The sequence below is a fragment of the Salminus brasiliensis genome, chromosome 6 (genome assembly GCF_030463535.1).
Source record: "Salminus brasiliensis chromosome 6, fSalBra1.hap2, whole genome shotgun sequence".
Lineage (NCBI taxonomy): Eukaryota > Metazoa > Chordata > Actinopteri > Characiformes > Bryconidae > Salminus > Salminus brasiliensis.
The window spans coordinates 4,926,132-4,942,670 of NC_132883.1; the positions used below are offsets into that span (position 1 = coordinate 4,926,132).

The 16,539-nt window shown below is 41.9% G+C and overlaps 1 protein-coding gene across 2 annotated transcripts in view; it reads right to left on the reverse strand.

Moving 5' to 3' along the window:
- Nucleotides 1–390: 390 nt before the first annotated feature.
- Nucleotides 391–16,539, reverse strand: part of fgd1 (FYVE, RhoGEF and PH domain containing 1) — a 69,239-nt gene continuing 53,090 nt past the window's right edge. For both annotated transcript variants that reach the window (XM_072681404.1, XM_072681405.1), the window contains exons 7-17: nucleotides 13,332–13,470; nucleotides 12,490–12,548; nucleotides 11,822–11,968; nucleotides 11,353–11,445; nucleotides 10,703–10,782; nucleotides 9,356–9,386; nucleotides 9,056–9,157; nucleotides 8,822–8,950; nucleotides 8,322–8,480; nucleotides 7,875–8,021; nucleotides 391–6,600 (exon numbers count right to left, since the gene is read on the reverse strand). In XM_072681404.1, coding sequence (XP_072537505.1) covers nucleotides 6,331–6,600; nucleotides 7,875–8,021; nucleotides 8,322–8,480; nucleotides 8,822–8,950; nucleotides 9,056–9,157; nucleotides 9,356–9,386; nucleotides 10,703–10,782; nucleotides 11,353–11,445; nucleotides 11,822–11,968; nucleotides 12,490–12,548; nucleotides 13,332–13,470 — 1,356 coding nt within the window. In that variant the 3' untranslated portion in view covers nucleotides 391–6,330. The remainder of the gene's footprint in view (nucleotides 6,601–7,874; nucleotides 8,022–8,321; nucleotides 8,481–8,821; nucleotides 8,951–9,055; nucleotides 9,158–9,355; nucleotides 9,387–10,702; nucleotides 10,783–11,352; nucleotides 11,446–11,821; nucleotides 11,969–12,489; nucleotides 12,549–13,331; nucleotides 13,471–16,539) is intronic.

The following is a 16,539-nucleotide window of genomic DNA, read 5'->3' on the forward strand; positions in this document are numbered from 1 at the left end:
CCCTCATTATTTACAGCTGAAGTGCCCTTGAGAAAGGCACCTAACCTGTAATTGCTACTTGGGTGCCAAGGTGGCTACTCCCACTGCTCTGGATAACTGCAGGTTGAAATCTGCTGTACTGATATGCAATGGCTTTAATGTGTGTTTCCTCTTCTGATATGATATAATATCTCCAGAAGGAGGGCTGCTGACCACTGTCATAAACAAACAAACGCTTTATGGCAAACCCTTAAGCCTTCGTTCATTATTAACGACCATCTATGAGATGACTGTCTGTGTACACTGTAGGTAAAGTCAAATATTAAGGTCATCACAGCTGTGTTTAATCACAGATCATCCGTAAACATGTTACAACACTATGGTATTTTGGGGATATGAAATGAACTGAGATTCTTAAACATTTTTTTTATTTATTTTAATTCATAAACATTTTCATGATCTTGCACAGATTTCATTGGGTTATCGACATACAATGGTACCCAGTGGCCTGCCACTAATATAATTAACGATAATAATTAGAATAGTACTTGTAATAACAGTAATACTCGTCATGTGTACAGCAAATCTATACAGATTCCACACAGGAGGAGAAATGATGAGAAGTGATTCCACAGATTGTGTTGTACGGCTTATACAGCAAGACAAGTAGGTCAAGGCCTCGCTTGCGTAATGTCATCAGACCTGACCAGGTGAACAGTTATACCTTTTATCTGTACGCACTTCTGCGTGGGTTAACTGGCAACTTGATACTGAAGGCAGCTTTGACACTGGTCGGATAAAAGGTGAGACCCACCTGCGCCCACGCTGGGGTCCGAGCTGCAATGACGGTGTGATCATAGATAACGATTAACATTTATAGCTTGGGGCAAATGAGCCAATGATCTGTGCTTAATCATTAATGAAGCTCAACCTCAGTACACACTCCTGCAACTTTCCGCCAAGTTAAGCATTCCTGTTCAGACAGGCAGGATCTCCACAATGAATCCATCAGATCTAATCGGATCAGAAATCCACTTGGCTTGGAGGTTTCAGAAATGGGGAACTGTGGAATGTAAAATGAACTGCAATGTCGAAATCCCCTGGAATCATTTCGCCAAATGGGAAGAGGGGCAGCCCTGACCTAAAGGTTAGAAAAGCTTAGAAAATTGGGCTTGAAAGGACTGACTGGACTGGCATCCCCAGCCAAGGTGCCCTTGAGAAGGGGACCTGACCCCCAATTGCTTATGGTGGCTGCCCACCACTGCCCTAATGGTTGTAAAGCATGTTTAATGAGGGCCCAGAGTGGTCCAGCAGAATAAGACGTTATCACTATGATCAGGGTTTGAATCCTGGTCTGATGCTAGCCATTGGCAGCCGGGTCCCTGAGAGAGCACAATAGGCCTTGCTCTCTCTAGGGTGAGTGGACCATATCACTCCCCATATCACTCCAGTGCAATGCTGGCCAACACTGGCCGATGCATCAGAGCCGTGTATACGGTGCTTTCCTTCGAGCGCGTTGGCTGCCCGGTGACGTGGCATCGGCGGCAGTTCGGGAAAGCATTGCATAAAATGGGGGAGAATATGTATGGGCTGGGTAATTAACAGACCACATTGGAGAGAAAAAAAAATTGAGCTGGAGTTCTGGGGGGCTTTGAGCGGATGGAACCCGAAGCTAGACCCCCCCCTGCCAGGTAGAGGTTGAGTATAATTGGATCATCAGGAGGAGCAGGGGCGGTGGTGGGGTACAAGTTTTCATCACGAGAACGAGAAGGGAGAGGAACGGTTTTATAGTGCCTAGTAATGGAGGGGAGGAGTTTGGGCGTGTTCTCCCAAACTTTCAGTTATTACATAACTCCATATATACATATATATATATATATATATATATATATATATATATATGTGTGTATGTATATATATATACATACACATATTCTTATGCTACAGCATTAGTAGTGTTTCCTTGTAAAAGAAAGCAACACATCATTGGGCAATTTCTAAAAATACACCAAAATGACCTCAGCACGGATGTTGCCAGATAACCCTACGCAATGCCATAAAAATAAAACGATATGACCATGTTATCTCTCCAGCTTTGCCTTTGGTACCTATTTAGTCAGATAAGGTATTATTATGCAAGAAGGCTTAATTGGTCCTGTCATAACGGCGGGTTATTTATGAACACTTGCTCAGCAAAGCTACTGGAGTGATCCTGCAATCCCGTCAGTCTGAAAGCACTGAAACGGCAGGTCTTCCGACAGCTTTTGGTAAATTATGCAAATGGTGCAATTGTGCTCTGCTGCCTGTCACAAAAAAACAGCCAGTATTTGTGTCCCCTGAAGCATGCTATACAATCTAATCTTGCTTCCTGACAGCTGGCATGACGGTTTAGTGTTAAATAATGCCAGGAAGGTTAGAAGCTGGAGAAATAGAACGGGAGCGTATACTGTAATAACGGTGGTGGACTTTCCGTTAATATACAACCTCATGCACCAATTTGAAATATTCTGTAGGACTAAAGGATACATGGGACAGAGTGAGGAGCGGCCTGTTACTCTCCTAAGAGTCTTCATGATTGATGAAGCATGTCTGTCTGTATTTGTTAAGTGTTGCTCTCTGTATTTTGAATCTGTGCTGCACACGTAAGTCCTGCTTTTGAGTTACTACAGGCAAGAAACCTCATGAAGTAAAAAAAACAAACCAAAAAAAAAGATAATAAATATGGGTGATAGAAAATGGAACATAAACACAACAACACACAATAATACATCATTTCCTGCAGTATACTTTGGCAAAAAAGCAAAGGTAAAAAACGAGAGTCAGAAATGCAGAAACGTCGATATGTAAGGCATGACAGGAAGCGGCAGAATGAGGAGAAAGCCTTACAGCAGGTAAACACAATGCAAGCTTTTTTGTCGGGGTGGTGATGAGTTATGTTGGGGGTCTGCATGAGTGAACGAGTGGCAGGCTCAACTGAAGGCTGGACAATGATCACTACAACCCATGAACACGCACACTCGCGCACACATTCACACACACACACACGCACACACTCATACACATATGTACATACATACAGTACTGTGCAAATGTTTTAAGCACCTGTAGAATAAAAAAGCTGTGTAGTTCCTCAGTACATCACTGAAATTAGAATAAACACTAATAATAACACCCCTACAGAAAGTGGTGGTGGTTCTCCATCACTGTGTTCATCATTAGAACATCTCCAAAGTTCTCCTCTCTCATGGAGTCTAGTATTATTTAGAGTTCTCCTCAGATCAACACCTGGTTTGGTGGTAAATCAGGGCTTAATGATGGTAAATCAGGTGAGCTGCTGCTGCTGCTGCTGCTGCTGCTGATGATGATGATGATGATGATGGAGTTGAACACATCCTCCACGCTGTGCTGGCTGGACTGGGGGGCGTCCAGGAGAAACCTGGAGGAACTGAGCTCTGTTCTTCAGACTAGCTCACAAAATACACAATTTGGACAAAAGTATTGGGACACCCGCTAATTCATTGGTTTCTTCTGAAATTAAGGGTATTAAAAAAAGAGTTGATGCTGCTTTTGTTGGAGTGACTCTCTCAACTGTCCAGGGAAGAAGTGGACAAGAATGTTAGTGAGTTGGATGATCATCACTCCAACTCATCATCCCCAGCTCATCCCAGAAGTAATGAATGAAGCACCAACCATAATTCCAGAGAATACAGCTCTTCCACGGCTCCACAGCTCAATGTTGGGGGGCTTTATTCCCCCAATAGCCCACGTATGGCATTAGTCATGGTGCTAGTAGGTTTGTGTTAATCTGATCTTGAGAGTCCTATTCTATTGGCAGTACTTCTCTACAAGGCCTAGACAAGCTGTGTTCGTGTGCACATGTTTGTGCATCTGTGTGCATCAGCAATGGGTGCAACTTAAAGCAGCTGAATGCATTCATTAGGATGGGGGGTCCACAAACATTTGGACATGTAGTGTATAGTGTTTTTGTTTAAAATTAAATAAATGTAAATAAATGTACTAAAGTGCCTTCAACCTCTGCACAGTACTGTACATACATCCACAGCCATGACTACGTACACACATTTCTCTTTAAATGATCATCAACTCCATAGTGATTAAGCCTTTTCAGCTCTACTCTACTCATGTGACTCGTTTTCTGACGTCTTTTTTTTTGGCACTCCAACGAGAGACGAACGGGACGGCGGAGGCCACGGAACGCGAAAATACAACTGACCGGCCCACCTTCACTTTTAACCAAGCAAGTGTTTTCAACAACAGAGAGCTATATCAAAAAACAATACCCAACACAAATAGCAGAGCGTGAGTGACTGGGCCTTCACACTGGCTAACCTAACATTTCTGCCTTCAGATTTAGTGGAAAAAAAAACCTTTTAACACTGAAGACCAACTTTTTCGACTCATAAAAGTGGTAAAAAAGAGAAGTTTAGCTTCAGAGACTCTCCACAGGATGTTCTGACGTCCATCGAAACGGCACATAACAAAGGGAACACCGAGCTCGTCAATAATACCCAACCCACAAAAACTGGGTTCAGAGGAATAAATTATATTTACAAATGCAACTGTCTTTTACCCTTTCAGCACTTTTCATACACAAATACGACACGGTTTAAAACGCTTAATATCCTCATCAAAACCTTTACCATGTTTTATCTTATATATATTCTTCATTTTCTTATCAAAACCCCTGTTTTCTGAATAAGGCAGAAATATCACTGATGTTATAATGATAAAAACCAGCCCAATACACACATACCCGGCCCTCTCTTTCTCTCTCTCTCTCTCGCTCTCACTCTATAAAGTCTCCCAATATCTACAGTCTTATCTAAAACCAAAGTCCCCCTGCATCCAACCTACAAGCACAAAATGAACAGTCACTCGTTTTCTCAGCAGGGGACTCGCTCACACATGCTGCGGCCTGGTCTAGAGCCCTGTCTTTTGATTAGTGTGTTTTCCAGCTCCCACACACTTCAGCACACATTCTCCTGTTGTTTCAATAGTATTAAGCCAAATACAGAACCTGGGCAGCATTAAGATGCAATGAGGTGAATCCCCACTAGGTGGCAGAAGTGAGCCGAGCTGAAGCTCAGCAATGCTTGCTCCCAGTGTTTTACGCTTCCTCATACACTATATGGACTAAAGTAATGGGACCCCCGCTCATTCACTGATTCCAGGGAAGACTTTCTCCTATATTTAGGACAGGGACAAGAGCATAAGCAAGGTCAGGATGTTGGATGACCTAAACTCATCATCCCAAAAGTACTGGTTGGAGCACCATTATCATTCCAGATAAGACAGTTCCTCCACTGCTCCACAGCTCAATGCCCCTCTAGCCCATGCCTTGCATTAGACGTGGTGCCAATAGGCTCATGTTTGTCTGCTCTATAGAGTCCTATTCTAAGCTGTGTCTGTATGCATCTGCATGTGTCAGGAATGGGTGCAACTTAAAGTAGCTGAATGCATTCATTAGAGGGGGTGTCCACAAAGATTTGGACATATAGTGTATGAGACGAAATTCTGTGAGTAGTATTGGTTGAAATAATATGGATCTCAAGCCTGGTTACAAAATTGTGTGCTGTGATGTTCTCAGTACTTAAGAGAACTCACAATTTCCTATATTTGACCACAAATCCACTGAAATATCATGTTTAATCTTTCACTTTATCCAAGCTAGAGAAAATTAGAGCTTCCAGACTCGCCTAAACCACCTGTTTACCCTTTATAAAACTGTAAACCATAACAGTAAACTTGTGCACAGCCTTGCCTTTCACACCACCTGACATCTGAACTCTGAATACTGAACTTGATTGTGGTGTTTGGTGCTGAGTTGCCTAATCACTCTGAGAAACCCACCCCAGGCCTTCTCCCAGAACGACACGGAAGAGCTTACGAGCACTGAAAAAGCCCAGCAAGAAATCACTCGTTTTAAAACGACACAGCAATGGTCGGCAGAAAGAGTGGACCTATCTAACACAGAAATCGCTAGCTGCGGAGGAAAGGTGATTTTAAGCATGGTGACCATCTTCGACATGTCCTTAGACGCGCGGGTGTGTGTAGGCGAGCACACGTTTGGCAGGTATTCGCAAACACTTGTCACTCAAAGAAGATGAGCAATACACAGAGAAACGTACCGGTAGATATTTCATGCAACTTACAACTGACAACTAGAACAGATGTGTGTGTAAAAGTGAAGGTAGGTGTGTGTTTGTGTGTGTGTGTGTGTGTGTGTATGCATGTGTTTGTGTATGTGTGTCTGTATGCCAGATTCTGTCCTTGTGGTCACATTTGTACAGTTCATGTGTGCAAAAAAAAAAAGATATATTTATCAGCCAATCATGTGCTTTCCCCTAGAGAGGTTGGCTCTTCCCCCTCCTCCTCCAGAGCCTCAGAGATTGGGCCATGAACTTGTAACTCCTCCCCCCTGCCGGCTCTTGAGAGGACCTCCATCCAGCGCCGCTGAAGCTCCTCCCCATCTGCACTGAAGTAAACCGTCAGGTGACTCTGGCTCATTTTGAAGGCATAGCGACGCTCCAGACGGTCACATGCCTCGGGTAGGGAGACTTCGAAGCCGATGAGGGGGATGCTGCGCTGGGCTTTTACATCCTGTTCATCATATGCACAGGGAATAAAGACAGAGGAAATATAAGCAGTGTAGGACACTGGGTCTCCAGGGATGCAATAGGCCTCTTTTACAAATACTACTGCTGTATGACATGAGCAATGAAGCAGCATGACTGCTTGCACCCGTTGGTCATGCACATATACAGTGCGTGTGCTGAGGTGGGGTACAGCGGGCATTACACCAGAATATATCACTGCTGTAGGCAAGTTCTACAGGCACAGGCTTTCCCAAATAGGTAAACAATCAAATAATTAGGTGTATATATGTTTTGCTTAATAAGATAATTCATAAAAAAAGTGACTAGTCTGCTGATCTGCCAAAAACCATGTACACAGCACTAAACAGTCAACTATTTAGATTAAATGTGCCAGAGAATGCATTTATTGAGTATTTTAGTTGTTCTCTGATGTATAAATAATTATGTAAGTATGTGAATTTGCTTTTTGAGCAAAAATGCCATTTAGCAAGTCTATTTCCCACCTTGTTATTTTACCTTCTGAATGACACGTGCTGGTTTTGCTTTTATGTTGGGCTTGTGAATAAACTCATGAGTTCTGTTGCCGCATAAAAAAGGCACAAAGCATAGCTTTTTTTAGCATAATGTAGCATAACATTTTTTTTATTATTCCCAAATCTTACCAGATAGTGCTGATATTTTCTCCTGCGACGAAAAAAGATGGTAAAACCAGCCGGCTAGGGTTAGCTTTTAGCCCAGCACAGCTTTTAGCCTCTAAAAAACTCAAAAACTAAAAACATCAAAAACACTGAAGGTTGCCATTGGGTTTTACTGACTCACAGCTTTAAGTGTTAAGGCTTTCGCAAGTGGCCTGAGTGTTTGTGAATTTTTGGGGTGTAAATAAAACGAGTCACGACTGTTATGTAGTTTTGCGGCTTTGGAATTGACCTGTTTTACAGTACTGTTTTGGTTATGCCAGATTTTCTGGCAGAGAGAACGTATAAATAAAGTTCTCAGTTCTATGGCACCTTTAATAAAGTGTAATAAACTGTACAACAACAAAATAGCAGTCTGAATTCCGCACCACTTTTGGGACATGTCTGGGATGCTCTATTGCTGGTGCTGAAATAAAAAGCAGGGTCCCCAAGAGGGTCTCCATCGCTCACACCACACACAAGCAGTAAGTGTGAAACAGCCTTCACTGACCACATCAGCTGATAAGGACAGAGCAAGAGGGACTTATATTCCTTATATTAAATATTCCTTTCTTGTTAATTAATAGTTCAGCTCATTTCCCACCTGTGGAGCACCATAAATGTAGAGCACCAGTGGTTCATTTTCAGGGATGACGAACCAGGCTTTCTGCCAGCCGCGCCCGCTGCCCTTCTCCATGTGGTGCAAGAAGCTGCAGAGCACGCTGTTCTCCGCCGCGACAGAAGCCTGTTTCTACAGGACACAAAAGTGCCAAGATCAGGATACCATCACATCCCTGTATTAGCAGAAGTGAAGTTTGGATTGAGGAATAAGCTTGAGGAATGTGTTTATGATGGCTAATACTAAGCTGCAGACCCCATAGTGAAATGTTGTCAAATGCACAGTGAATACTGATCTCGAATCATGACTATTATCATGTGTTTTATGCTGAGGGATTGATGCTATCAACCAGCAGATGTTGCCATTAACTTGGCAACAAATGGCAATAACGGTATAATGGTGCTTGTACCCTTTGTGTGTTAAGTGTCTTACCTCTAGAATGGAGCGTCTTCTTTGAGTGCTACTGGTCAGGCTGGCTGGAGAAGGCGGCACTCCCACCAGCATAGTGTAGCAGTCTATACACACGCGGTTCGCCCGATTGTTATCGTACAACAACCGGGCGCGGAACTCCGAGCACTTCCCACACACCACCTGGAAACAAAACAGTTTACGTTAGCCTCCTTCTGCTGAAACATGTATTCTCACTGTAGGGTGGTAAGACTGCATTATGTGTCTCTACGGCCCTTGGCTCTCAATATTCTCCAACACACACAAACCTCCTGATGTTTACGGTTGGCTTTAGAACCATAGGAAAACAAACACGAGGTGGCAAATGAACTGCAGTGAATGGAGAAGACCTCAAAGGAGTCTTAATCAGGTGTGAATCATCCTACTCAGTGTTTGGACTTGCTGATGTCTTCTGAAGAATGTGGGGTTGGTGTTTAATTTGGTAATTAACGGGTGTGTTTGGGTGTGTTTATGGTTACACGCACGTGGCCACACGCTTTGCAGTGGTGCCGTCTCTTAGTGATCGAGTTGAAGGGCTCCTGGCACTTCATACACAGCGTCACCTCTTTTTCCCGGATAGGAGTCGGGGCACGCTTTCCCAGCTCTGTGCAGTTCTGGGCCAGTGAGAGAACAAGTGGTCAAATAAACACCCAGCACAGCACACACACACATACATAGACACACAGCAGACAGATGCGGAGCAGAAGAAGGGCTCCCACCGGTGAGTTGGGGGGCGTACAGTCCTCCTCACGCATCGAGCAGTTCAACATCCGGAACGTCTCAACGCTCTGCTCGTGTCTCTGAATAGTGGCCTGGATCGCCTGTGAGAGACCGAGAGAGTGAGAGACAGCATGATGAATGGAGATGAAATCAAGACATGCTGCTAATAGAGTATCAGAAAAAGATCAATCTTGAATTGCTGAAGATCAGAGAAGAGTGGAGGAATATATACAGAGATATATGAATAACAGGGAGAAGGATAGGGAGCAGGACAGAGAATCAATAGACTGTGTGCTTACCTGAATCCAGTCTTTCTTTTCTTCTTCGGTCCTAGCAAGAAAAAAAAAGATTTTTTCACCATAATTATATTTAAGTTGGTAATTATATTTAAGCTGCTGAGCTCTTTTTCTGGAATGCTGCTTTTCATTCACAATACGTCTATTATTATTTTCTAGTTTGGTTCTAATACATGGTGCCATTAGCTGGGATTTACCGCTAGAGCACTGTAACATTAGTTCTGTAATGAACAACAATAATCACTGTGTTACTTTTCAAGCTTGATTCACAATAAGCACATCTTTTAAGGGGCAGTTCTCTCAGAAATGGCAATGATAGAATAGTGAAGGGACTTCTATAACTTTGCTTCCGTTCCCTTTTAGCCATGTTCAGATTTTTTTTGACTTATTATTACTATTAATGGGTTATAAGACTAGTTATGTAAATCTTTTATGCCAAGATTTCTTATCCCGTACGAATCAGTCATAAACTTTACAGACGTCCTGCAGTAACATTACATTACCCCACATCCCCACTGAAAACTATTCCTGTCCAAATAGGGCTTTAGACCCCTTGTATAGCTTGAATTAGCACTTAATCCATGTCAAGTTATTAGACGACAAGTGGTCAGTGCTAAGTGTACATACCAGAAGCATACTGTGATCCAATCTAAGCATGAGTGAGTGGTTCCATACTAGACAAAAGGTAGTGGTGGCGCACACACTGCACTTGTGGTCTAAATGCTTGTAATGTTGATGTGTCTCAGATAACAATGAAGGAACCGGCCATTATTTATCTGTGAATTAGCTGAGCATGATTCTTCTCCACCTCGAGCAGAACGAACCCACAGCTTAACTTCTCTATTCTTCCCTGTATCTTCTGTCTTCTCTCTTCTCTTTTTGTTTACAAGTTGCACTAGTTGGCTTTGTCTGTTCTTTCTAGACATTATAAAAAGCCTGCAGAGGTACATGCCAGAGAGTATGCAGGACAGAGATACTGACATAGTAAAAGGCAGCAAAACTAATAGCTAAGAAACTTCAGTGGGGAGTCTGCCCACCTCCAGCTTTTAAAACGGTTGAGAAACTTTCTCAGCGATGAAGGAGCTTGCCCAGCACTGCTTATGGGGCTTTCAGCACAGCTGTGGACTTTGTTAATCGCCAGCTTTTGAACTTTCATCACAGATGGAAAGTTATTTGCCTGTCGAGGGACTTTCATCCTCAACCTAAGAAACATTTCTCCTGGCACCTGAGGAACTTCTAGTGTATTTACTGACAGATGCACCTCAAATGACCTCTTGTGCCCCTCAAGACGCATGTTAATACCAGATGTAGACGGGGGCCTTACTGCTGAGAGTATGTTCATTAACTCACCTGGCCTGCAGTTCAAGAGAACGCTGTTTTCCTGACACCAGAAATGTCCGTGGCACATTTATACTGCTCGTCTCTTTCAGCTGTAAAATACAGAGGCCAGTTAGTTCTTCTCCACAGTGACAGTATCCAACAATGTCAATGACTTGGATATACATTGATCAGCCATAACATTAAAACCACCTGCCATGGACTCTACAAGACCTCTTAAGATGTCCTTACATCTTTTAAGCCATGTAAGCTGTGAGGTGGGGTCGCATTAGGTGCCCATGATCCTGTCGCTGGTTCAGTGGCTGTTCTTTCTTAGACCAATGTTGGTAGGTACTGATCACTGCATCCCAGAAAAAAAACACAAGACCGGTCCGATGTTTTACAGACGCTCTGACCCAGTTGTCAAAGTGGCTCAGATTCTTATGCTTGTTCACTTCTCATTTTCCTGCTTTTAACACTGCTTATCATCTTTACCTCTGCCTAATACCATACAGATGCCACCGTAGATAAAGATAAGCAATGTTTTGGACTTGGAACCTGGATTTGCACCTGGAACTAGAACTGGTACTAATGTTATGGCTGATCAGTGTATTGGTAGAGCCATTTAAAAAGTTTTTGTTGGTATAACAAGGCATGTGGATGAAAAATATCTGGTGACAGACCTCCATGCCATCTACATCAATCCTCGCTCGCACTCCAAATTTCTGTCCAATCAGTCTTAGCTTGGGGACACAGTACAGTAACCTGTCATTGAACTTTGGAGAGATATGAAAAAAACAGTCACATACAAAGGCAGACACATGATTGCATACAACAATGCACATATTTCTAAGACTAAAACAGCAATATATATATTAATATATATATAAAAGAAATAACAAACACTGCAAGCATTTCTTGGCCAAAATTAAATTATCAGGCCATGAGACCATATTCTTTTTTGCTGTCTATATTACACTTCTGTGCAACTAGCATAGTTTTCCAGTCACATCTGTGTATCCAATGTATTCAAACTGATTTCATTATGAACTGTAGATTATGCACTGATTTCATTATACATTCCTAAAGAAGTACAAGGGCTGTGAAGTCCGAGATCTACACCTCTAATGCTCTGAAATGAAAGCCTCTCACCAGTATGAGGTATCTGTCCTGTGAAGTTCCGTTCTTGGCTGACAGTTTGAGGATGTGTCCCTCCTTAATGAGCTCGTTAGTCGGGTTAACAATGTCCTCTTCCCCCCCAAGCAGTTCATACACCTTCAACAACTTTCTCATGCGCTCCTGGGGAACACAACACACAACACACACAGATATGCTTGTAACATGCAGTAATACAGATATGAGAAATGCATTACTCTTTCCACCCAAACAAGCTAATTAAAACCATCTACATGAAAGAGAAACTCAGGAGACACGTTTAGCTAATCAGTGGTTCACACTTGACGGTGCCTGTTTGGGTCAATTACACTTGGCTAAGCTTTTCTCTCACAGAGCAGAGACTGTGAAAGCAAAAACACTGGCAATTAGCAGCTCTAAATGACAGACTTTGGGCAGCCCCTGCTAAGGAAAAGGCGACTGTCTTTAATTACAAAGCGGTGCAGCTAAGTGGCAGTGTGGGCTCTTTTCACAAACGCTGAGAGGGGTTCGCCTGGGCTGGGAGCAGTGCAGAGTGCAATAAGAGGGTGCAGTTGTAGGGCTTGTAGCACACACAGACCTCCATCACCTCAGAGTTTAGCACAGACACGGCCTTCGGCAGCTGCATCTGTGTGGGCTTTTCGAGTCTCATGGGAAAAAACACTCACCATTTTCCTGATGGCTGCGTTGGAATGCTCAGCGGCTGTAGCAATCAACTCCAAAGATTCTGACGGAAAGAAATAAAGAATTACCTTTTTTTTGCTGGATTAGGAAATACTGCAGCAGGCATCATAGCATCAGGACTGCTCCTACAGTAATGTATGATGCTTTATGGGAGGGTATTCATTTATCAGAGATGGTAACCTCAGTGTTCTACATTTCAGAAGTCCTATTCTTTAAATTGAACATTTTAGTTCCTTAAAAACTGCGCTTGAGGTAATACACAAATGTTTTAGGTACCTTAGCATGGTATTTTAAGCTATTTCTCTCAGCAGTAAGAGTTTTTTTCCAGATCCCACAGATGCAGTTGAACATAAATACAGTAAAAATGAACACACATTTCTCATTTAGAAAATATAAGGAAAGTAGTGAGATCTTGTCTGTGAGCTAGTCTGAAGAACAGAGCTCGGTTCCTCCAGGTTTCTCCTGGACGCCCCCCAGTCCAGCCAGCACAGCGTGGAGGATGTGTTCAACTCCATCAACAGCAGCAGCAGCAGCAGCTCACCTGATTTACCATCATTAAGCCCTGATTTACCACCAAACCAGGTGTTGATCTGAGGAGAACTCTAAATAATACTAGAACTTTTTAAAAGTATATAAAACTAAAACACAGCACTGCATTTGAACACTGCTCATAAAATGCCTTTGTATCCTTCCTCAGGAGTGCAGGACATACTTGGACTAATGCTCAAAGCGCATTGTCTCTACTAGATGTAGGCTCTACAGGCCATCTTTAAAAACAAATGGACATTAAACTGCGTCTGTTGACGCCACATTCTCACACACTTACTCTGTGCATCTTTAAAGTCATCCGCATCCTCAGGCAACCGGTGCAGGTAGTCCTTCAGAAGCAGCTCATAGCGAGGGATCCGCTGCACGGGCTCCAACATGTGGTGCTGCAGGGTGAGGTTTCCACACATCTCCTCTTTCTGCCACATGCACACAAAGAAACACACCCAGCAGCAGAAACCCAAAGTCACGAGTTAGACATGTACAAACTCATGCACAAAGATGGACAGAAGCTACGTTTGAAAAGGTTCAGATACAGAAGCTAGATATATAAGATATATAATTATACGCCATCAAAAACCCTCTACAAAACCTTAACTTTCAATGAAAGTCAATGTAGAAGGATTTTATTCCAGGTCATTCGGAATGGAGCATTTCTATTGGTCAATTGATCATGAAATTAATGTAAAGAACAACTGCCAGATTGAAAATGAAGTCAACACATGGAAAACTGATGAAGATTTCGTTTCATAACTGTGATGAAAGATATAATAAACATCTTATATGAGTTAATGCATGAGTTAACACTGACGTTTTAACAGACATGATTAATCTGCAAACTTTAACACGTTTATTTTTTGTAATGCAAATTAATAATTTCACCAAGTTCAGCCCCAGCGCTCCCTCCTGTAAGTCCTGCTTACAGAGCCTAGTGACTAAACACAGCATTCTGTTGAGCTCAGAGGGTAGATTACACTTAATTTATGCTGAAATATGGATTAAATCTCATAACTAATTCTCATTCTCTTACCCTCCCTCACAGCTGAACCTCTCCTAGCTTGCTTAATACACCCATTTATCTTTTCAAAAGGTGTTGAAGCCTTTTCTCTATTACAGCTTCTGTGTCCGAGCTCCGTCATGTTAGAGGCTAAAGCTCTCAAAACTACCCCAAGATATTATTAAAAGAAAACGCCAGGCCTCTAGCCAGTTTATTAGGCATACCACACATCTATTTGTTCTCCCATCCAAAAAATCAAGGACGTGCTACCATTTTCTATCTTTTTTTTAACTTAATCATAATTAATCACAAAAATTGGGATTAATTGTGATTAGTGCAATTAAACCTTTGTTTTGAATAGATTAACACCACATTATAAATACATTTTTATCACAAACACCTAAATGCACACAAAGCCTGGAGTAAAACACTTTCTTTACACTGATAAAACTTCACACTCTTGCAGAATGAATTCCCCCTGGATTGGATATTCTCCAGACAGCCTTCGTTATGAAGGGAGCTATGGGAACCATTTGATCCTTTGGCGAATCATTATCTTCATATTCATAAGAAGATTTACACGATTCGCTCATCATTCCTCTGTTCCCTGCATGAACTGCTAGATGGGTTTGGTTTGCTGTCATTTTAGATTCTTTCATGGTTTGCCTGACACTCTCTCAACAGCTATATCACAGTTCGTTTTTTTTTATTGTGCCTAACCAGCAATATAAGCTGCATTTGAAATGTAATAGTGTTACATAAATAAAGATGTTAATACTGTTATTCTCAAACATGGACATCTGCCTTAACCATGAGCTACTTTACATAGCCTCCGAAAACCTCTGAAAACGTCCAGACTCCTTTATTTGATGCAGCTGGTGATCAGAGCTGTCGGTGCACCTATTGTTTTTTATCAAAATTAACATTTAATTAAAAAAAGGATTATATTACATAATTAATTAATGCAAGCTATCTTGGCCGCCTGATGGGTGTCTAGCTGTCAGTTGTTGTGTGAGTATTCTTATCAGAAGTGTAAGTGTATTTCGAGTCTAACTTTTTTGTGCTGTGGTGTGAATTTAGCAAGGTGAGATCCAATTAACACCGGTTCTAACTGTGTGAGAGACAGCTGGCAAGAGTTCCTTGTCTTTCACACATCTGTGATAAGTGTAATACTCTTACTCATCCAAGCCAAACATTTAGTCTTTTCCAGAAGCCACTGAGGATTCATGCTCTCGTGTCTTTGCTCGCCACCCACACACAAAAGCAGCATGTTTTCCCTGCTGGAACTCAAGCTGACCAACTCTGAAAGAATGTTCACCGGACTCACAAAACTGGATTCATTAAAAAAACTGAAAAAAGGGCCCAAAAACACTGAATACAGACTCAGAAAGACGACTAATAAAGTCTGTTCTAATTCTCTGTTTATATTGTGTATTTATTGTTTATACTAGTGATGCACTGATGCCACTTTTTCCTTACTGATACCAATACCAGATTTTCAATCTTGGTATCTGCCGATACCAAGTACTGATACCGGATAGACGGCTATAAATCCTGATACTTACAGTGTTCCCCTTTTTATAGGTTGTACTTTTTTATACCTTTTTCCAAATAAGATTTAATAAGCTTGAAATCGCAGCATTTACTGGTTGAGGAACTGCACATCTGTCAAAAAATGGCCACAATGCAGAAACATGTGCAGGTAGGGAAGCAAAATCTGACTAAGCTTCACCAAACAGCCTTTAACCGGTGTTAAAAATTCACATTACAGAGCAGTGAAAAAGAGCCAGTTTAGAAACAAAAAGTGCAGCAATTTCACATTCAGGTACTGGTCTCTGTGTAAAAAAGGTGCTAAACTTCAGTGTGGTTCCTTTAAACAAGCTGCTGAGGCTTAACCTTCGGTTTCAGAACCAAAAAAACACCACATGGAAACAAAAAGTGCTGTAATGTAATAGTTTCCTTAAATGTCTGCTGAATAGTTATAACTGTTTATGACTGGATTTTACTGGTTATTTAAATGTTTGGTTTCATAATAAAGTTTGCAAACAAACATGTCTATGTAAAAATGTTAATCTAGGGCGTCAGTAAGCTTCCTGGTATCAGTGCTCTCTATTGCCGATACCAATACTGTGTGTAAGTGCCAGTATTGGCGCTGATACTGATACAGTATCAGTATCAGTGCAACACTAGTTTATACCAACATCAGATACTGTAAACATCAGTGATCTGGTGGAGTTAGTCAAGCTGAACTGCAGTAATGCACTTCAGCATTCAGAGACTGTTATTACGTAGCATATCATTAGCAGTACATTCAGAGCCTTTGTTCTCTTTAGCTCATTAAAATTTGCTCCCAGAGCAGTGTGCAAGCTGCATGCCCATGCTGCTCATAGTAAAATGGATCAGCTTGCAGACCTGAAGCTTTCTGTGCGCTACTGTACTTCTATCACTGTATAAAAGGAGCTCTGTGCTTCTTTGCATCTTTGTTGTTGGA